Source organism: Callithrix jacchus, chromosome 9 (genome assembly GCF_049354715.1).
Source record: "Callithrix jacchus isolate 240 chromosome 9, calJac240_pri, whole genome shotgun sequence".
In the NCBI taxonomy this organism is placed as follows: domain Eukaryota; kingdom Metazoa; phylum Chordata; class Mammalia; order Primates; family Cebidae; genus Callithrix; species Callithrix jacchus.
In genome coordinates this window covers 125,439,457-125,461,007 of record NC_133510.1, presented here as the reverse complement: position 1 = coordinate 125,461,007, position 21,551 = coordinate 125,439,457, and the positions used below count along the sequence as shown (strand labels likewise).

The 21,551-nt window shown below is 44.1% G+C and overlaps 1 protein-coding gene across 2 annotated transcripts in view; it reads left to right on the top strand.

The window, feature by feature from the left end:
- VPS33A (VPS33A core subunit of CORVET and HOPS complexes) overlaps positions 1-18,363 on the top strand; it is a 28,197-nt gene extending 9,834 nt beyond the window's left edge. Inside the window, exons 7-13 of one of the 2 annotated variants that reach the window (XM_002753118.6) lie at positions 5,602-5,795; positions 7,912-8,038; positions 10,191-10,258; positions 11,432-11,569; positions 14,024-14,161; positions 16,956-17,124; positions 17,506-18,363. In XM_002753118.6, the coding sequence (XP_002753164.1) occupies positions 5,602-5,795; positions 7,912-8,038; positions 10,191-10,258; positions 11,432-11,569; positions 14,024-14,161; positions 16,956-17,124; positions 17,506-17,687 (1,016 nt within the window). In that variant the 3' untranslated portion in view covers positions 17,688-18,363. The remainder of the gene's footprint in view (positions 1-5,601; positions 5,796-7,911; positions 8,039-10,190; positions 10,259-11,431; positions 11,570-14,023; positions 14,162-16,955; positions 17,125-17,505) is intronic. The other variant, XM_009004823.5, reaches the window with a different exon arrangement.
- Positions 18,364-21,551: the final 3,188 nt, after the last annotated feature.

Genomic DNA, 21,551 nt, shown 5'->3' with positions numbered 1-21,551 from the left:
GATTTCAAAGTGTAGATTAATACAGACCTTTTCGTAAACCATTTGGCAACATATAAAACTTTTCTAACCCTTGGCTCAAGAAAACCCAAAGCCTAAGAACGTCCTTTGAGGAATCATCCCAAAAAAGGGGATCAGTGAGATTTGCATAAAAATTTCAATTTCCAGGCTGGGCGTGGTGGCACACACCTGTAATCCCAGCACTTTGGGAGGCCAAGGTAGGCAGATCATGAAGTTGGGAGTTTGAGACCAGCTGGTCAACATAGTGAAACCCCGTCTTTAGGAAAAATAATAAAAATTAGCCAGGCATGGTGGCATGTATCTGTAGTCCCAGCTACTTGGGAGGCTGAGGCAGGAGAATCACTTGAACCCAGGAGGTGGAGGTTGTGGTGAGCTGAGATGGCACCACTGCACTCCAGCCTGGGCAACAGAGTGAGACTCCACCTCAAAAAAAAAATTTTTTTTCAATTTCCATTTTCTTACCGGAATTTTCCAAACAATCTCAGTGGTGGAGTACATTATAAAATATTATGGAACCAGCTGGGCATGGTGGCTCCCACCTCTCATCCCAGCACTTTGGGAAGCCAGGGCAGGTGGATCACTTGAGGTCAGGAATTTGAGACCAGCCTGGCCAACATGGTGAGACCCGTCTCTACTAAAAATACAAAAAAATTAGCCGGGCATGGTGGTGTGTGTCTGTAATCCCAGCTACTTGGGAGGCTGAGGTGGGAGAATTGCTCGAACCTGGAGGCAGAGGTTGCAATAAACTGAGATAGCACCACTGCCCTACAGCCTGGGTGACAGAGCGACACTTTGTCTCAAAAAACAAAGAAATTATGGAAACATCAGAATAATAATTGTGGAACATAAAAAGCTGCATAGGCATGCTTATTTCAATTAGAAATTATTATATATTTGTATGCGTATGTATTTGTGTTCCAAACTATATTTATAATATATAAAAAATAACTGAGAATATCATAAGAAAGGGAAATAACTGGAGGCGGACTAATCAGATCCTGCCTCCGAAGGGTCGGTTTTCAGAAAGCTGCTCGCTTTACATAAATCAGAGAACCCTTGAAACAGTAAAAGTCCTGACTTTGACTTTCAGACACTGGGATTCAGTGACCTCTGAGCAAACTGCGGTTGTCGGTGACACAAGAGTTGGCAGCAGTTTAGTGCCCAGGCCTGTCTTTGTCCCCTGTGAGCCGAGGCAGCGGGTCTGCCACAGAGGGCACTGGTGTATGGGGTAGTTGCGGAAGGCTGCGGCAGCCTGGCGCTCGTGCTGGCTTTGGAAAGAAGCAGATTAGACGGGGGCCTGGGGCAAGGGCGGGCAGCGTCGCACAGAAAGTCGTGGCGAGCTGAGCAGCCTGCTTGAGCGGAGCACACGACTGGGGAGATGTTTCAGAGAAATGGCTGGTACAGAAGGTTGAGGCCTCTCGATGGGAGACTTGGGTGGCTGCCTAGAGCTTGGGCGTGGTAGGTGATTTGGTGAGAGTCACAAGCATTTTGGTTTGGTTGGTCTTGGCCCACATGATATTTTCTGTCAGCTTTCAAATATGATACATTTTAAGTAATAATCCAGAATTTTTCCATAACTTGAAAAATACTGGAAGCACTAGCAAGAGGCCATGCTCCCACTGGGTGGCTGAGACCCCGTATCCAGAGCTCTGTGCCTCACCACAGACCCCCACACCTGTCTCAGCCTGCCTTCTTCCCTCATCTGCCTAGTCCCCGGCCTCTGTTGCCTTCCTGAATAAAGTCACAGGGGTCCAAGGAAAGGCCTGAGGGGACGGATGTGTGAGGAAGATGGGGCTGGGCATGGTGGCTTACTCCTGTAACCCCAGCACTTTGGGAGGCCAACGCAGATCACTTGAGGTCAGGAGTTTGAGGCGCACGTGCACACACACACGTAGCCAGATTTGGTGGCACATACCTGTAGTACCAGCTACTCAGGAGGGTGAAGCATGAGAATCGCTTGAACTCAGGAGGCGGAAGTTTTAGTGAGCCAAGATCACACTACACTCCAGTCTGGGCGACAGAGTGAGACTCTGTCTCAAAAAAAAAAAAACCAAGGTGAAAAATTGAAAAAATATTTTTTAAAAGGTAGGCCTAAAATTCAGAGGGAAACAGACTCATGGTTGCCAGGACTGCAGGAGGGAGGTGGGGAGTAACTACTTATTGGCTACAGGGCTTCCCTTTGGGATTAAAAAAACCTCTGGAACTAGAGACTGGCTGTGGTCCTACCATGTTGTATATGTACTAAATGCTACTGGATCATTCATTGTAAAACAAAATGGTAATTTTTGTTTGATGTGCAATTTACCACAAGAATGAATGAATGTATGACCTGGGTGAGGGAATGGAGAGACGGGCACGAACAGGTGTTTCTACACACTCCTCCTTAAGGTCTTAGAAGATTGTAAAACATCTTTTTATTATTATTATTCTTATTTGTCAAAAAATGGCTACTACTTTGTAAAACTCTATTTATTGACAGGAATTCATTTCAGGAGAGCCCTCTGCTGGGTCGTGGGTGGAAATGAGAGAAACGGGGTGGTCCCAGAGTGTGTGCCACCCAGGAAGGCATGAAAGGAGTGCTCTGCAGTTGAGGATGGGGAGTGGCGCAGGGGAAAGGGGGCTGGGAGTTGGCCCAGGGGACAGCTATGTAGGACAGGCGAGAGGTAAGTGGGAGGGAGTTTTCTAAGAAGACAGTATGTTTAAATTCCCAGCCTCCGTGTAGCAAGTTTTTTTGTAATATAAGTCAAGAATTGATTAAGGAAAAAGTTGGAAAAATAGAAGAAAACATAGATTCCTTATTATCTTCCAACCCTACCCTATGGACCTCTGGCCCCAAACCTTGGGAAAACCACTGTTAATTTTGTGGTGTATTTCCTTAGCATCTTTTTTTCCCCCTTGTGTAGTTTATTTTAATGAATGAAAAATGGAATCAGGTTGTACAAATAGTTTCAAACCTGAGTTTTGATTTGATAAGCTAATGAGCATTTTCCTAGCATATGCATTCGTTAAAATCCACAATATAGATTGGGCACAGTGGCTCATGCCTGTAATCCCAGCACTTTGGGAGGCCAGGGCAGACAGTTCACCGGAGGTCAGGAGTTCGAGACCAGCCTAACCAACATGGTGAAACCCTGCCTCTACTAAATAAAAACAAAAATTAGCCGGGCGTGGTGATGTGCACCTGTAATCTCAGCTACTCAGGAGGCTGAGGCAGGAGAATTGCTTGAATCCAGGAGGCAGAGGTTGCAGTAAGCTGAGATCATGCCATTGCCCTCCAGCCTGGGCAACAAGAGTGAAACTCCTCTGTCTCACCAAAAAAAAAAAAAAAAAAAAAAAAACACAGTACATTTAAACCCTGGTTGACAGAGTCATTCCTCTAATGTTGGGCATTTTAGGTTTTTTCCTGTGTGTGTCATTATAAAAACATCTATATAAATAAGTGGGGTTTTTGTTGTTTTTGTTTTTTATTTGTTTTTAATAGAGAAGGGTTTCACCATGTTGCCCAGGCTGGTCTTGAACTCTTGAGCTAAAGCAGTTTGCCCTTCTCAGCCTCCCAAATTGCTGGGATTACAGGTGTGAGCCATCGTGCCTAGCCAATGTTGTTGTTTTTGAGACAGGGTCTCACTCTGTCACCCGGGCTAGAGAACAGTGGCGTGATCATACCCCACTATTGCCTTGACCTTTTCAGCTCAAGCAGCCCTTCCACTTCGGCCTCCCAAGCAGCTGGGACTATAGGAATGCTCCACCAGGCCCAGCTAACTTTTCAAGTGTTTATAGAGACAGAGTCTCCCTGTGTTTCCCCAGCTGGTCTTGAACTAGGTTCAAGAGATCCTCCCAGGCCAGGTGTGATGGCTCACATCTCTAATTGCAGCACTTTGGGAGGCTGAAGCAGATAGATCACTTGAGGTCAGGAGTTTGAGACCACCCTGGCCAACATGGCAAAACCCCGTCTCTACTGAAAATACAGAAATTAGCCAGACGTGGTGGTGCACACCTGCAATCCCAGCTACTCGGGAGGCTGAGGCATGAGAACCACTTGAACCTGGGAGGCCAAGGTTGCAGTGAGCTGAGATCATGCCACTGCACTCCAGCCTGGGTGACAGAGTGAGACTCTGTCTCAGTTTAAAAAAAAAAAAAAAATGTGGCCAGATGTGGTGGCTCATGCCTGTAATCCCAGCACTTTGGTATCCTGAGGTGGGCGGATCACCTGAGGTTAGGAGTTCAAGACCAGCGTGGCCAACACGGTGAAACCCCATCGCTACTAAAAATACAAAAATTAGCCAGGCAAGGTGACAGAGCAAGACTCTGTCTCAAATAAATAAAATAAAATATAAAGAGATCCACCCGGCGCTGTGGCTCAAGCCTGTAATCCTAGCACTTTGGGAGGCCGAGGCAGGTGGATCACGAGGTCGAGAGATCGAGACCATCCTGGTCAACATGGTGAAACCCTGTCTCTACTAGAAATACAAAAAATTAGCTGGGCATGGTGGTGCATGCCTGTAATCCCAGCTACTCGGGAGGCTGAGGCAGGAGAATTGCCTGAACCCAGGAGGCGGAGGTTGCGGTGAGCCGAGATCGCGCCATTGCACTCCAGCCTGGGTAACAAGAGCGAAACTCCGTCTCAAAATATATATATATGTATATATAAAGAGATCCTCCCACTTTTAGCCTCTCAAAATTCTGGGGTTAGAGGTGTGAGCCACCATGCCCAGCCTACACAAGATTTTTTTAATATATCAGATTATTTTCTTTCCCTGGATTCCCTGATGCAGGATTTTGGGGTGAAAGGCACTTGGTACGTGTTGCCAAATTGCTTTACTGCAGAGTTACACCAGCTCCATGCCATCAGCAGTTCATGAGCACATGTGGGGTGTTCCAGGGAAATAGGGACTCGCTTGGCTTGGCAGGAGCAGAGTGGAGAGGAGATTAAGGTTACTTCACAGAGGAAGTGGATACCATGCTATTTTGGAGAAATATGTGAGAAATATATTTTATATCATGAGATAGAGTGAGAATAAGTGAATAATGTATTTTACATCATGACCCAGTACATACATACATGTATATGTATGTGCATGTGAAACTGAAACAAAAGTTTTATTTAAAAAAAAAAACTGAAGCCACCACTAGCTTCTCTAATGTCATGTGATCAGCTTTTGTAATTTCTGCTCTCTGCTGTTTTGGGTACTGTTGTTTTCTTTTTGTTTTTAAGATGCTACTTGCAACCCAGCAGCTTGATTTCATGATCCACTAATGGAACATGATCTACAATTTGGAAAAACACAAAGAGACTCTAGGGAGATCCTTGTAAGCTTTCCGAGTGGAAAAGTGACCTACTCTCTGAATAAGTTAAGGAGTGGACATTGCTGCATGTGGTTTACATAAATGCCCCAAAGATAATTAGAACTGTGGTATCAATATCAGAGTCACTGCTTCCTGTACTTTGATCATGGAAAATCGAAAGCTCAGAGCTGTGTGTCGTCTGCCATCTTACATTGTCTCCTGAGCTGGAAGCTGTTTTGTGCTTGATTGGTTCTGCCAGTCATTGCACACAGGTGCTTATTCCCTTCCACTGCCGTTCAGGTTATGTGAAATTACCTCCAGAGAAATTTGCACCTAAGAAACAGGGCGATGGTGCTAAGGACCTCCCCACAGAAGCAAAGAAGCTGCAGCTGAATTCTGCAGAGGAGCTGTATGCTGAGATCCGAGATAAGAACTTCAATGCGGTGGGCTCTGTGCTCAGCAAGAAAGCAAAGATCATCTCTGCAGCATTCGAGGTGAGGCCAGTTTGGGGTGTCATTCTGAAACTCTAGGTCTCAGGTAGATGCCCATCCCAGAGGACAGTGAATAAAAGCTCCAAAAATATGGAGCCATTAAGCTGGGCTTCAGTGCAACTTTTCTCATCTTCAGTAACTACAAATTCCATATTGGAAGATCCAGGGTTTTCTTTCATTTTAAACTTTCTCACGCCCATTTGGTGTCAAGCTCGTTTTGTGTGGGGGTAGGTGGAGGCACACGTGTGTGCAGTTTACAGACTGCCATCATTAACATTTGCTTTATCATCTTAAATTATTTCCTCCCTCAATTAAGAGAAGCCATCTATACTATAAATAAAAATTCCTCTCTAATAGAACTTGTGGTTCATGCTGCAAACTCAAGTTTAGCCAGCGTGACTGTGGCAGGGGACCCCAGCACGTGTGGTGAGTGATAATGAGACTGAAATCCCCAGCAACCCAGGGCTTTTAAATTGGCTTAATTATCACCTTTCTGCCTCCTCTTGCCCATTCACTTGCTTATTTTTGCTCAGGCTCCTTTTTGAAACATGGGAATTCAACAAGATGGTAAACTCTGAATATTTATACTTTAGAAACATAAATTGGAAGTTTTTGAGAATGAATTTTTCATTGAGTATGTAGTTCCAGATTTTTTTTTTGAGACAGGGTCTCACTCTGTCACCCAGGATGGAGGCAGTGGTACAATCACAGCCTACTACAGCTGCTACCTCCCAGGCTCAAGCAATCGTTCCACGTCACTCTCCCAAGTAGCTGGGACCATAGGAACATGCCATCGTGCCCGGCTAAGTTTTTTGGGTTTTGGTATTGTTTTTGTAGAGACGGGGTCTCCCTGTGTTTTCCAGGCTGGCTTGGAACTTGGCCATGTAATTCCAGATTTTATCTTTCTTAGGAATTATATTCATTAATTGATTTTCATATTTCTGAAGTTACTTTTGGTTTAAGTTATTACATTTTGCTAAAAAATATCATCACCAAGCTAGGTTCGCTTTGTTCATAGACTATACTCAAGACTAAGGTTCAGGCCAGGCACAGTGACTCCCGCCTGTCATCTCAGCACTTTCAGAGGCTGAGGCAGGAGGATTGCTTGAGCCCAGAAGTTCTAGACCAGCCTGGGCAACACAGCAAGACACCGTCTCTACAAAACAACAGCTTCTTTTATTTTTTTTAACTAGCTGGACACAGTGGCATGTGCCTGTAATCCCAGCGACTCAGGAGGCTGAGGTGGGAGCCTAGGAGTTGGAGGCTGCAATGAGCTGTGATGGTGCCACTGCACTCCAGCCTCGCCAACAGAGAGAGACCCTGTCTCAAAATCAAAGACAAGACTGAGGTTCAACAGAAAAAAATGGTGTTGTTTTTTTTTTTCTGTTACATAGGAAACTTTTCCTCTTTATGGTACCCTCTAAACATTTTTTGTCTTAGTTTTTTACTCAGAAATTTGATGATCTATGTAATACTGTCTTTCACCAATACCTAGATGCCCACAAAACACTGACATAGTGTGTGAGCTGGTACACTGGAAGACAGACGCTGAGGCATCTGCTTCTCTAAAGAAGTGCTAATTCGGGAGACAGGCACCATGAGCTCTATATTTCAGTGACATGTACTTTTCTGTTTTTCTGTATAATGTTGGAGCTGTGTTTGGCCCGATTTATTTGTTGTCCATTCTGCCTTTTATAGTAATATAAATGAAATATCCTCTGAACAATACAAAAAACAGAGCACTTAAAAATAAAATATCAGCCGGGCGTGGGGGCTCACACCTGTAATTCTAACTCTTTGGGAGGCCAAGGTGGGTGGATCACTTGAGGTCAGGAGTTTGAGACCAGCCTGATCAATACAGCAAAACCCCATCTCTACTAAAAGTACAACAATTAGCTGGGCATGGTAGCAGGCACCTGTAATCCCAGCTACTCAGGAGGCTGAGGCAGGAGAATCACTTGAATCCTGGAGGGAGAGGTTCCAGTGAGCCAAGATAGCACCACTGCACTCCAGCCTGGGTGACAGAGCAAGACTCCCTCTCAAAAACATAAATAAAATAAATAAATACATAAATAAACCATCTTCCCTGCCTGAGGCACTGCTGTCTTGTTTCTTTCAGGAAAGACACAATGCAAAGACCGTGGGGGAGATCAAGCAGTTTGTTTCCCAGCTGCCGCACATGCAGGCAGCAAGGGGCTCGCTGGCAAACCATACCTCAATTGCAGAATTGATCAAAGATGTCACTAGTGAGTATCCTTTGTAAAGGTGGTTTCCATCTGGGGCTCTAGCACGCACAGCGTTTTACACCTGGGTCATCAACACCACGACGCCTCCTTGGAGTCAGCTCTGCCTTAATACCATGTGTTATTCCCTGTGTTAACTAAGTGTACATATGTTAACAGTTAAGAATTCCAGGCTGGGCACGGTGGCTCACACCTGTAATCCCAGCACTTTGGGAGGCTGAGGTGCGTAGATCACCTGAGGTCAGGAGTTTGAGACCACCGTGGCCAACATGGTGAAACCCTGTCTCTACTACAAATACAAAAATTAGCCAGGCGTGGTGATGCGTGTCTATAGTCCCAGCTACCAGGGAGGCTGAGGCAGGAGAATCGCTTGAACCCTGGAGGCAGAGGTTGCAGTGAGCTGAGATCACGCCACTGCACTCCAGCCTGGGCAACAGAGTGAGACTCCATCTCAAGAAAACAACAAACAAACAAAAAAAGGATGTTTCATTTGTTGACTGGGCATGGTGGCTCACGCCTGTAATCCCAGCATTTTGGGAGGCTGAGGCGGGCAGATCACTTGAGTCCAGGACTTGAAGACCAGCCTGGGCAACATGGTGAAACCACATCTCTACCAAAAATATAAAAATTAGCTGGGCATGTGGCACATGCCTGTAGTCTCAGCTACTCAGGAGTCTGAGACATGAGAATCACTTGAACCCAGGAGGTGGAGGTTGCAGTGAGCTGAGATTACATCACTGCACTCCAGCCTGGGTAAGTGAGACTCCATTTCAAAAAAAAAAAAAGAATGTTCCATTTGTTAACTGAATTTTTTTCATTATCATTTATATGAAAAATATTTGGAATGTAGAGAAGAGAAAAATATTTTAAGTTTGACATCATAATTTGAGATGGTTAATTTTTAAAATATAGCTTTTTCCTTTTACTTTTTTATTTTGAGAAAGAGTTTCACTCTTGTTGCCCAGGCTGGAGTGCAGTGATGCCATCTCGGCTCACCGCAACCTCCGCCTCCTGGGTTCAAGCGATTCTCCTGCCTCAGCCTCCCAAGTAGCTGGGATTACAGGCATGTGCCACCATGCCCAGCTAATTTTGTATTTTTGGTCTAGATGGGATTTCACCATGTTGGTCAGGTTGGTCTTGAATTCCTGACCTCAGGTGATCCGCCTGCCTCAGCCTTCCAAATTGCTGGGATTATAGGCGTGAAACACGGCGCTTGGCTGCTTTTTTCCTTTTTGAAGGATTACTTACTTGGCAAAGGGTGATTTTTTGTTGTTGTTGTTCTTTCCTTGAATACTCTATTCAGAATTGGTACAGAGAGTATATGTTGAGTATTTTGAAGAGCTCAGAAAATGTCTATTAAAGCAGACATGAGTTTGTTCATTACAACACAGGGCTGTAAAAGCTGAGTAAGAGGTTGTTTCATGAAGTATACTTTTGAATCTTAACTAAAACAGTGTTGGAAAGTCAGTCCTTTGTTTTCCTGTTAGTAGAAGTGGAAACCAGTTGAAATTGGGTTGAACCTAATGATGAAAATGAAATGCTCTTGAGGAATTAGCTTTTATTGATACTGACGCTCATTCTGGGGTCTGTACTGAAATCCTAAGGGTACAAAGGAGGGCCGTTGTCAACTCTATCTCAATGTAACTTAGGAGTACCGAGGCCTAGGGTTTTTCATGTTTCCTAGAAGATTTTCTTCAGATGATGACTTGAACTTATTGCTTGCTTGCTTTTTTTGCATGATGTCTGGTTTCTTTCCTTTTTTCTTTCTTTCTTTTGAGACAGTGTCTTGCTCTGTTGCCCAGGCTAGAATGCAGTGGCATGATCTTAGCTCACTGTAACCTCTGCCTCCCAGGTTCAAGTGATTCTCGCCTCAGCCTCCCGAGTAGCTGGGATTACAGGTGTGCACCACCACAGCTGGCTAATTTTTGTATTTTTGGTAGAGATGGGATTTGGCCATGTTGGTCAGGCTGGTCTTGAACTCCTGGCCTGAAGTGATCCACCCACCTCAGACTCCCAAAGTTCTGAGATTACAGGTTTGAGCTACCATGCCCCACCTGTCTAGTTTCTGAACCATGCTCTGTGTATAAAAGCATGCCACTCCAGTAAGTTAACATTTAATTTCTAAGTTGCAAATTTGCTAATTAATTCATTTTAGCTTCTGAAGACTTCTTTGATAAATTAACCGTGGAACAGGAGTTTATGTCTGGAATAGACACCGATAAGGTATGTGGACAAAAAAAACCTCTTTAACAAGTAGTTAAAAGCTTAGTAAACATCAAATTATAGCCAGAAAAGCAACTGCTTTGATTCCCATGCCTTGCCTAAATTTTTTTTTGTGTGACAGAGTCTCACTCTGTTGCCCAGGCTGGAGTGCAGTGGCACAATCTCGGCTCACTGCAACCTCTGCCTCCCGGGGTCAAGTGATTCTCCTGCCTCAGCCTCCCGAGTAGCTGGGATTACAGGCATGTGCCACCCCGCCTGGCTAATTTTTTTTTTTTTTTTTTTTTTTTTTTTTTTAACTATCTCCAGTAATGGGTATAAGCAAATTTTTGTATTTTTAGTAGAGACGGGGTTTTACCGTTTTGGCCAGGCTGGTCTCAAACTCCTGACTTCAGGTGATCTGCCCATCTCGGCCTTCCAAAGTGCTGGGATTACAGGCGTGAGCCTCTGTGCCCAGCTGCCTAAATATTTTTAAAAACAAATACAAAATGTGCAAGTGTAGATTTTATCATGTAACAGATATTTACCATTATTCTGTGCAAGACTCTTTCTGCCATACCTGGCAAGATGAGACCTAGCCCTGAAATCAAATATTTTTAAATTAAGATATTTGCTCTTTTGAGAGAGTTTCTTACATAATTCCTTTAAATATTTAACTCTGTTAACAAATTTTAAATCATTAACTTTATGAAAATTCCTAACATTAAACAATTACTGGTACTTTCTGCTAGATAAATTGTGGATATTATTGAAACGGACTAGGTGTCTGGTAGCCTCTCAGGAGCGTAGAGGCAGGTGGGTCCAGACAGACATTTGGAGTAACCAGCTGTATTCTCTGTGGCCTTGGGCTCCGGTGACTTGGCCTAATCACTTGTAGGGTGTGTGTGTGTGTGTGTGTGTGTGCACCTGCATGCTAGCCCAGGTGTGCATGTGGCTGGGGCTAGGAGAGCTATTTCAGAGGGGTTAGGGATTGTGAAAAAATAACTCATTTTCCCACATATCTCCTTTATTGGACTTTGAAAAATAATAGTAAACATCAAGTTCTTTTAAGTTCCCAAACCGGATAGTGTGTGTGTGTGTGTGTGTGTGTACACGTACGTACGTGTGTGTATGTGTGTACACGTACGTACGTGTGTGTGTGTATATATATGTATATGTATGCTACTTTATTTCTAGGTCAACAATTACATTGAGGATTGTATTGCCCAAAAGCACTCATTGATCAAGGTGTTGAGACTAGTTTGCCTGCAATCCGTGTGTAATAGTGGGCTCAAACAAAAAGTTTTGGATTATTACAAAAGAGAGATTCTCCAGGTAAGTATATTTTTAAATTATTAATTTGCCAAGAGGGACAGCATCTTTTTAAAAAATACTTCATGGGCCAGGCACAGAGGCTTATGCCTGTAATCTCAGCACTTTTGGAGGGCGAAACAGGTAGATCACTTGAGGTCAGGGGTTTGAGACCAGCCTGGCCAACATGGTGAAACCCTGTCTCTACTAAAAATACAAAAATTAGCCAGGCGTGATGGTGTGCACCTGTAGTCCCAGCTATTTGGGAGGCTGAGCCAGAATAATCGCTTGAATTCAGGAGGCGAGGTTACAGTGTGCCAAGATCACACCACTGCACTCCAGGCTGGGTGACACAGTGAGATTCTGTCTCAAAAAATAATAAAAAATAAAATTTTTTTAAAAAATAAAAAATTCAAAGCTGCCATTTTGATATATTGTTACCACTGTTTTTTAAATTGTTTAACACCTAGAGGAATTGGTCTTGGAAGCCATCATTGCTTATTGTATTTGTGTGATAGTAGCTAACAGGCTGGGCACAGTAGCTCACCCCTGTAATCCCACTATTGTGTGGGACTGAGGCAGGAGGATCCTGGAGGCCAAGACCGGCCTGGGCAACATAGGTTTTTTTACAGAAAGTAAAAAATAATGATAGCTAACATTTATTGAGCATCTGCTCTATGCTAGGGTCTATTGGAAAAGCTTCATATGCATTCATTTCATCTTCACAACATTGTACCTTGTTAACTGTAGTTAACAACAGCAACAACAAATCTTGACAACCACCCTGTGAGTTAGACACTGTTATCATCCCAGTTTTATGGATGGAAAACTGAGGCACAGACTAGTTTAGGTAACTCACCCAAGGTTACCTGGCTGGTAAGTGGCACAGCCAGTGGTTAAAGTTACTTTGTAATAAGGAAGAGCCCACTCTTATTTTAAAAAATTCTCCCCTTTGTTTGAAAATGACTCAGGTAGTATTTATTTGCTATTACCAGGCACAGTTAGGTACATTTTAATTAAAATCAAGTGCTCATTAATTTTTTGTTTTTGTCTTTTTTCAAGTTATACATTCTTGTATAAGAGTCAAATAATGCAGAAGTACACGGAACAAAATGTGAACATCCCCTGTACCCTGCTCATACCCCCATTTCCCTCCCCAGATGTGACTGGTGTCAGCAATCTGGTTTGCTTCCTTCCAGACTCCATTCTTTGCATTTATAGACAGAGAATCTTTCCATACCCAGACTTCAGAGTGGGATTGGCTGGATCCTTAAGCTCTGCTCCTCACTAACTATGTGACCTTAGGCAGGTTATTGAAACATCTCTGTAAAATGAAGATAATGATACCTACATCATGGGGTTAGAGCCAGGATGACTGAGTTAATGTATAAAAGTGCTTAGACCAGAACGGGGCCCAGCTCATCCAAAGTATTATGTAAGTGTTGGCTACTTTTTAAAATTTATTTATTTTTTGAGACAGTGTCTCACCCTATTGCCCAGGCTGGAGTGCAGTGGCACAATCTTGGCTCACTGTAATCTCTGCCTGCTGGGTTCAAGCCATTCTCCTGCCTCAGTCTCCTGAGTAGTTGGCATTACAGGTACCTGCCGCCAGGCCCAGCTAATTTTTGTATCTTTAGTAGAGATGGGGTTTCACCATCTTGGCCAGGCTGGTCTCAAACTCCTGACCTCAAGTGATCTGCCCGCCTCAATGCTGGGATTATAGGCCTGAGCTACTGTGTCCAGACCTTGGCAACTTTTTTTTTTTGAGATGGAGCCTCATTCTGTTGCCCAGGCTGGAGTACAGTGGCATGATCTTGTCTCATTGCAACTTCTACTTCTAGGGTTCAAGCTATTCTCCTGCCTCAGCCTTCTGAGTAGCTAGGACTATAGGCACGCACTACTATGCCTGGCTTATTTTTGTATTTTCAGTAGAGATGTGGTTCCACCATATTAGCCAGGCTGGTCTTGAACTTCCGACCTCATGATCCACCCGCCTCGGCCTCCCAAAGTGCTCAGATTACAGGTGTGAGCCACTATGCCCGGCCCTTGGCTACTTTTAAAAAATAGAAATAATATCCTAATCTACACAATATTTTTTATGTTTTTAATATCTCCTGGAGAGCTTTCTTATCAGGATGTATAGATACGCCTTATTCTTTTTTAGAGCTAATTATATTCAGTATATAAATATACCATCATTTATTTGATGCTCAGTTAGGTTGGGTCCATAAATTCTGACTTTAAAGTAAAAATTTTAAATTTCTCTTTGGAACTGCTAATTAACAGTAGCAGGTGAAGCAGTTTTAGGGCAAGTTTCATCCCTCCACCCTGTCCTCTGTGCCTGTCTACTGGCATTGCTGGACTTTGTAGCACGTCCTGCTGTACAAACCAAATTGATTTGCTGGAAGTGCCCTTCTTTGAAAATTGCAGAAATCCTTTTCCAGATCTGACATCAAGGCCAAATGACTTCCCTTGCAGACGTACGGCTATGAGCACATATTGACCTTACATAACCTGGAGAAGGCTGGCCTGCTGAAACCACAGACTGGGGGCAGAAACAATTACCCGACCATTCGGAAAACATTGCGCCTCTGGATGGATGATGTCAATGAGCAGGTATGCCGCACTTACCTCATCTCAGCTTAGCGACCGGTTAGATCGTCCACATGACAACATATGCTTCTGAACCTACACATCTGCCTTGCTTTCTAAAAACAGTTTTCTAATGTTTTTGAATAAGTAATGTATTCATGTATGGTATCTATCAGAATCCCAGTAGGAAACAGAGAATACATTTAAACTGGGGAGTTTCTAGAGAGTTTAATAAAGATGTGGGCCAGGCACAGTGGCTCACGCCCGTAATCCCAGCACTTTGGGAGGCCAAGGCGGGTGGATCACTTGAGCTGAGGAGTTCGAGACCAGCCTGGCCAACGTGGTGAAACACCATCTCTACTATACATACAAAAATTAGCCAGGCGTCGTGGTACACACCTGTAATCACAGCTACTTGGGGGGGGTGAGGCAGGAGAATTGCTTGAACCCAGGAGGTGGAGGCTGCAGTGAGCTCAGATTGCTTTACTGCAATCCAGCCTGGGCAACAGAGTGAGACTCTCAAAAAAAAAGATATGGTGTCAGGTGCAGTGGCTCATGCCAGTAACCCCAGTATATTGGGAGGCTGAAGCATTCAGATCGCTTGAGTTCAGTAGTTTGAGACCAGCCTGGGCAACATGGCAAAACCCTGGATCTACAAAAAAAAGAGCCGATGGTGGCATGACTCTTTAGACTGGGAGCCTGCGGTTGGAGGACCACTGATCCCGGGAGGCAGCTGCAGTGAATCATGTTTGCACCACTGCACTCCAGCCTGGGCGACAGAGGGAAACCCTGTCTCAAAGTTGTGGCAAGAGTGGACACCAGTAAGAGGCAGTGCAGTGGGGAGTCATTGCCAGCCACAGCCTGAAGGGCAAGGAGAGGGGGCTATTCTAGAAACTCATCTTGGAACCTGGAGAGAAGAGCTGTGGTGGGGCCATCTGATGAGGTAAGGGGTGAGGGGCCTCTGGCTGAAGCTACGGTCGACCTCCAGGAGAGGAAGCCAGCCAGTGACAACCTTGTCCTCACATTGCTGCCCACTCTCCAGTCTACTCTGAGGCTTTGCATTGGTCAGACCCAAAGAGAAGGCACTGGAGAGTGTTGGTGTGAGACCTACAGGTCCATCTCTGGGCATAGAGCATTGCGGACAAGGGTGGAAAGGAGTCAGGAGATGTCCAGCACTCGTAAACAAACCAGCCATGGCTGGGCACGGTGGCTCACACCTGTAATCCCAGCACTTTGGGAGGCCAAGGCAGGAGGATCACTTGAAGTCAGGAGTTTGAGACCAGCCTGGCCAACATGGTGAAACCCTGTCTCTACCAAAAAATACAAAAGTGATCCTCCAAAAAATGCAAAAAAATATAGATGGTGAAGCATGTACCTGTAGTCCCAGCTACTATACTCAAGAGGTTACAATGGGAGGATCACTTGAGCCTGGGAGGTAGATGCTGCAGTGAGCTGAGATTGCACCGCTGCACTCCAGCATGGGCAACAGAATGAGACCCTGTCTCAAATTTAAAAAAAGCTATACAAAAGCAGGGCTGTCAGGGTCAAGTGAGTTTCCTTCCACAGTTCCCCCTCAGAGGCAGCCACTGTGGCCAGTTTTTTATCTATCCTTCCAGAAAGATTCTATGCATATACAAACATTTTTACACAAAGTGCATATTCTCTCTACTGTTGGTCTCCAAAGTGGGGTGTACTTTGCTTTACATTTATTATTTATTCTAATGTTTCTAAATTTCAGTCTTTTTTGGTTTTTCATAAGGAACTTTATATTAGGCTGCCTCTTGCAACAAAAGCTCATAACTAGACAGTCTCCTCTGTCAGGAGCAAAATTGGATGATTTTTTTTCCCAGTGGGAAAATAGAGATCCCTAATGTATATCATGTACATATTAGTTCAGCTGTCTTCACCATTCTGACCTTTCTGTCTCTGGACTCACCCACCACTTAACAAAAGGATCTTGAAGAGTCTTCTGTGGTCTTCCCCTTCTTTTTAATTTTTCTAAATTGCTACATAGTGCTTTGAGGCTATACCTTATTTAATGATTTAACAGATTCCAGTTGATAGAAATTCTGGTTGTTTCCAGTCTTTGCTATTACATGCAGCATTGCAGTAAATATGTTTATACTTTGGTCTATTATCTTTTGCTCTGCAAGCAACTCTGTAGAATTAATGTCTAAAAGTAGAATTGCTAAGTTCAAAGGTAATTGCACATCGTTGCTCAGCTAGGGAGTGCCAAGTTCCACCCCCACAAGAAGTCTACTGGCTGGACGTGGTGGCTCACACCTGTAATCCCAACACATTGGGAGGCCGAGGCAAGTGGATCAACTGAGGTCAGGAGTTCAAGACCAGCCTGGCCAGCATGGTGAAACCCCATCTCTAGTAAAAATACAAAAAATTAGCCAGTAGTGGTGGTGCACACCTGTGATCCCAGCTACTTGGGAGACTGAGGCAGGAGAATTGCTTAAACTTGGGAGGCCAAGGTTGCAGTGAGCTGAGACTGCACCACTGCACTCCAGCCTGGGTGACAGAGCCAGACTCTGTCTCAAAAAAAAAAAAAAGGTTTCATGTCAGACCACAGAACAGTTTTTCATCTGTACCTAGAGCTGCTTTGAGTGGCTTTTCAAGATTTAGTCAAAAGTGAAGTTCTGGCTGCTAAAATTGAGCCCCGCTAGGGTGGATTAGAACAGGGCATGGCAGGGGTGGCAGCTGTATCTCTGTCTTTAAATTCAAATCAAATAATTTTGGATTACCCAAAAGGCCACAGTCAGGTAGCTCTAAGACTCTGTATCAACAGACTTTTGTTCTTTAAATCTCACAGAACCCCACGGACATATCCTATGTGTACAGTGGCTATGCCCCGCTCAGCGTGCGGCTGGCTCAGCTGCTTTCCCGGCCTGGCTGGCGGAGCATCGAGGAGGTCCTCCGCATCCTCCCAGGGCCCCACTTTGAGGAGAGGCAGCCACTGCCCACGGGACTGCAGAAGAAACGTAAGTCCCAGTCCAGCATCTGCAGATAATTATGTTCTGTCAATGTGGTTTTCAGGTATTGTACAGTTGGCTTTGTAAAATACTTGGTAAAGCACATAGGAGTCAGAATTAAAGATCCCTCTTTTGTTTGTTGCTATTGTATATAGTAAGCACTAGAATCAGATTATTCCCTGAGGGTTCACAGCTTTCAACCTCTGCATTGAGAATCTCAGGAGTTACAAAAAACATTGAGATTAAAATCAGTGTCCCTGGGTTTCAGATGAACTGTCTGGATGAAGACTTGTTTATTATGAATGATAAAATGTTTGAAGGGGTGGGCAGAGAAGCACCACTAATAAAATAAAAACCACTAGTTTTTAATTCTGAAATTTTACATTGTAGGTCAACCGGGAGAAAACCGAGTCACTCTGGTATTTTTCCTTGGGGGCGTAACCTTTGCGGAAATTGCTGCCCTGCGATTTCTTTCCCAGTTGGAAGATGGAGGTACAGAATATGTCATTGCCACCACTAAATTAATTAATGGAACCAGTTGGATAGAGGCGCTGATGGAAAAACCTTTCTAGGGTGTTCAGAAGAGACCTAACAAGTGAACTGCAGAGTAAACTGCCTCGTTGAAGAAGTTGCTGAAAGGAAGTAAAACCCCATAGAAGAAACATGGGATTACAGAATATAACCTGGGGTCAGCTTCTTAAATTATACTGTTTACTCCTTTCTCCTTCTCGTTTATATTCCTTTATTTTTGTGGTAGGGAGATGGAGTTTTGCTATGTCACCCAGGCTGGAGTGCAATGGCGTGATCTCAGCTCACTGCAACCTCCACCTCCTGGGTTCAAGCGATTCTCCTGCCTCAGCCTCCTGAGTAGCTGGTACTATAGGCATTCGATACCATGCCTGACTAATTTTTGTAGTTTTAGTAGAGATCGTGTTTCACCATGTTGGCTAGGCTGGTCTTGAACTCCTGACCTCAGGTGATCCACCTGCCTCGGCCTCCCACAGTACTGGGATCACAGGCATGAACCACCATGCCTAGTCTCTAATCTTCTGAAGAAGAATAGAAGAGAATCAGCCTGTATAAAAGAAGCACTGGTTTTGAGGTTTCTAAGCTCAGGGTCTTCATTAGAGACCTGTGGAAATACGTTAGGGATGGTGGGGGTAGATAATCCATTCAGCCACACAAATGGGGCCAGCTCTTAAAGCTGAGACTGAGGAGGTAAAACTGAAAATAAAAAGAGGAAGTCCATCCCCTAATCTCCAGCGCTGTATTTCTTCAAGGCGCATCAGGCCTAGGACAGTGGTTAAGTGTTGGGAGCTGGAGATCATTTTATCACTGAGTTGAGATTTCTTCTTCCTGCGAGTATGGGAGAGTATGTTTAGGGTCACCAGTCGCTGATCACTAAGGCAACTTTGCTTCCTTCTTACAAAGCAAGAGGTTTGGGGGAGCTTCTTGGCCAGCAACAAAGTTTATGCTCTATGGGATCAGCTACATCTCTGTAGGTTCCATACTTATCAGGGACTTTCAACATGAAAAAAATGTGATAATTGGGGAGCAGCCTTTTGAGAATTCAGCTTTTGAAAGAATTCAGAGACACTTTCTGGTTTTTTGTTTTTGTCTTGAGACAGAGTCTCGCTCTGTCACCCAGGCTGGAGTGCAGTGGCGTGATCTTAGCTCACTGCAACCTCCACCTCCCAGGTTCAAGCGATTCTCCTGCACAGCCTCCGGAGTAGTTGGGATTACAGGTGTGCACCACCATGCCCAGCTAATTTTTATATTTTTAGTAGAGACGGGGTTTCACCATGTTGGTCAGGCTAATCTTGAACTGCTGACCTCAAGTGATCCACCCACCTCAGCCTTCCAAAATGCTCAGATTACAGGCATGAGCCTCCATGCCCAGCTTCAAAGACACTTTCTTAGCACACACGTTATTAACTCCAGACACAGCAGTGGTGGATGCCTCCATTGTGCTTTTCATTTTCTCTTCTGTCCATCATGGACCCACCATCCAGCTGATCCCACAGTGAGCAGGGGCAGCTCTTGCCTCTTCAGCCTCTGGCCACTTCATCTCCATGGTAATGTACTTTTCTAGCAGTCTGTGACTACCCCATACCCAGCTGAAAACACTCTGTTTCAGCCCCCTCTCCAGTGAACTCAGCCTTCTCCAGTTGTATCTCTTGATGATCTTGGAGACCAGCAGTCACAGCTGCTGCTACTCATGTAGGAGACTGTCAGGCTGTGGTGGAGAGCAGGGGTGTGGGAGGAGAAGTTGGAAATCTGTGTGTTCCCTGCCTCTAAGCTGTTCCATCTCAGCTTCTGGAGTTGAGGCACCAAGAAGGGCACTAAGGTTGGTGACTTCGCTGCCCTTGCCCAGGCCTCCAGCAAAATTAGCTGGTCCCCTGCTCTGCTGGATCCCAGCCAGCTGTGGTTTTGGTTGTTACTTAGTAATCACACATTGTTTTTCCCCACCTTTTTCATTAGTGGAGTGTTAGTTTTTTCAAGACAGAGTCATGCCCTTGCCCAGGCTAGAGTGCAGTGGTGCAATATTGGCTCACTGTAATCTCCATCTCGTGCCTCAGCCTCCCATGTAGCTTGGAATATAGATGTGCGCTACCACACCTGGCTAATTTTTTGTACTTTTAGTAGAGATGGGTTTTCACCATGTTGGCCAGGCTGGTCTCAAACTCCTGACCTCAAGTGATCCACCCACCTCAGCTTCCCAAAGTGCTGGGAGTACAGGTATGAGCCACTGTACCTGAACCATTAGTGGAGTTCTGATGGGCATGGTAAATGTTATTAATGAAAGAGAAATTCTGTATACTTTAAAAAATCTCTTTAGTAAAAGAATGAAGGGTGGCAGAGATAATATTTGAAAGATTTGTTTCTCATGGAATTAATTTGGCCTTGACATTCAGTATTTGGAAATGTCTTTAAGAAAACCATTCTTGTTGTAGAAAATCCTTTTTCAAATACTTGTTATCCCAGGGAGATTAGTTTATACCTTCCACCTCAGGCAGTCATGAGCTGCTTTAGAGAATGAAATGTACCCTGCCCCTCTATGTTTTGGCTCCTGGGGCTCAATTCAAGTCTATTCAAGTCTCCCTGGCTGGGGATTCTGTCCTGTGAACAGATACTCTGTTGTAGTGTCATGTGTCTGCATTCACTCATATGCTTGCTTGCTCAGAGCATAGCTAGGTCAGCTTCTAAAAATGCATTCAGCAGAAGACTTTAAAACATGAATTGCTTCATTTGTATCCAAATAGAAAGTGGCAGATAATTATATATTGTACGCCTTTGTGTAAGTTAATTTAATACTTGAAGCAGTCTTTGTCTACCGAGAAAGGATATGTGAAAGGTACATTTATTGTCGGAGAGAGTGGATTGTTTACATCATGTCTGCACTTTTGTCTAGTTGGGTAGACAGTTCTACACCAGCAGCCCCCTTACTAAAGAAGTCTACATAGACACTGTTTTGTGTCTTGCTATACAGTGTTGAATTCTAGCCAACAGAGAATTAAGTATTTGTTAATTGTGGAGCAAAAGAGTAATGGTGAAAGAGGGATGATTTAAAACAGCACATGTAATTCTCAGCGAAAGCTGGGACAGTCTCATTGTGAGTCCTATTCCATTCAGATCTTCCCTCACTGGAAATGGATTATGATTAAGCATGACAAGCTTGTCTGTCTTGTTCTCAGTTGTTCAATAAAGACCAGCCTGTCACCAGGAGGAAGTGTTTGTATTGAGCAGAGTTTAATTCAAGAAGAAATTTTTTTTGAGACGAGGTCTTACTCTGTTGGCCAGGCTGCAGTGCAGTGGCACAATCATAGCTCACCTCAGCCTTGAACTCCTGGGCTCAAGCAGTCCTCCTGCCTCAGTCTCATGAGCAGCTGGGACTATAGGAATGCACCCAGCTATTTTTTTTTTTTTTTTTTTTCCTGTGACAGGGTCTATGTTGCTCAAATTTCTGGCCTCAAGAGAAATAATTTTTTTTCTTTTTTATTAAATGTATTATCTTTTTAATTTTCTGTAGAGATGGTCTCACTACATTGGCCAGGGTCTTAAAACTCCTAGCTTCGAGCAGTCTTCCTGCCTCAGCCCCCGCAAAGTGTTGGGATTACAGGTGTGAGCCACCACGCCAGCTGAAAGACTTTAAAATATAAAAATGAACTGGATGTCTAAAGCAGACAGTAAGAAGGACTATGATAAAGATCGTGAGGCACAGAAATGCAGACATCATGTAGACAATCTTCTTTGGGCTGCGAATTTACTGTAGAGTCTGACATATTCAATCATATGGTTTAATATGACATCCTATAGAAAATAGAGGATACTTTTTTGTCAGACAACAGAAGCAAAAGGCAGTTATTTAAAATTTCTCAGATTCTTTTTATTTCTAAATGGATTAGTGTGAATTTCCAGCCACCTAGTGTTTCTTA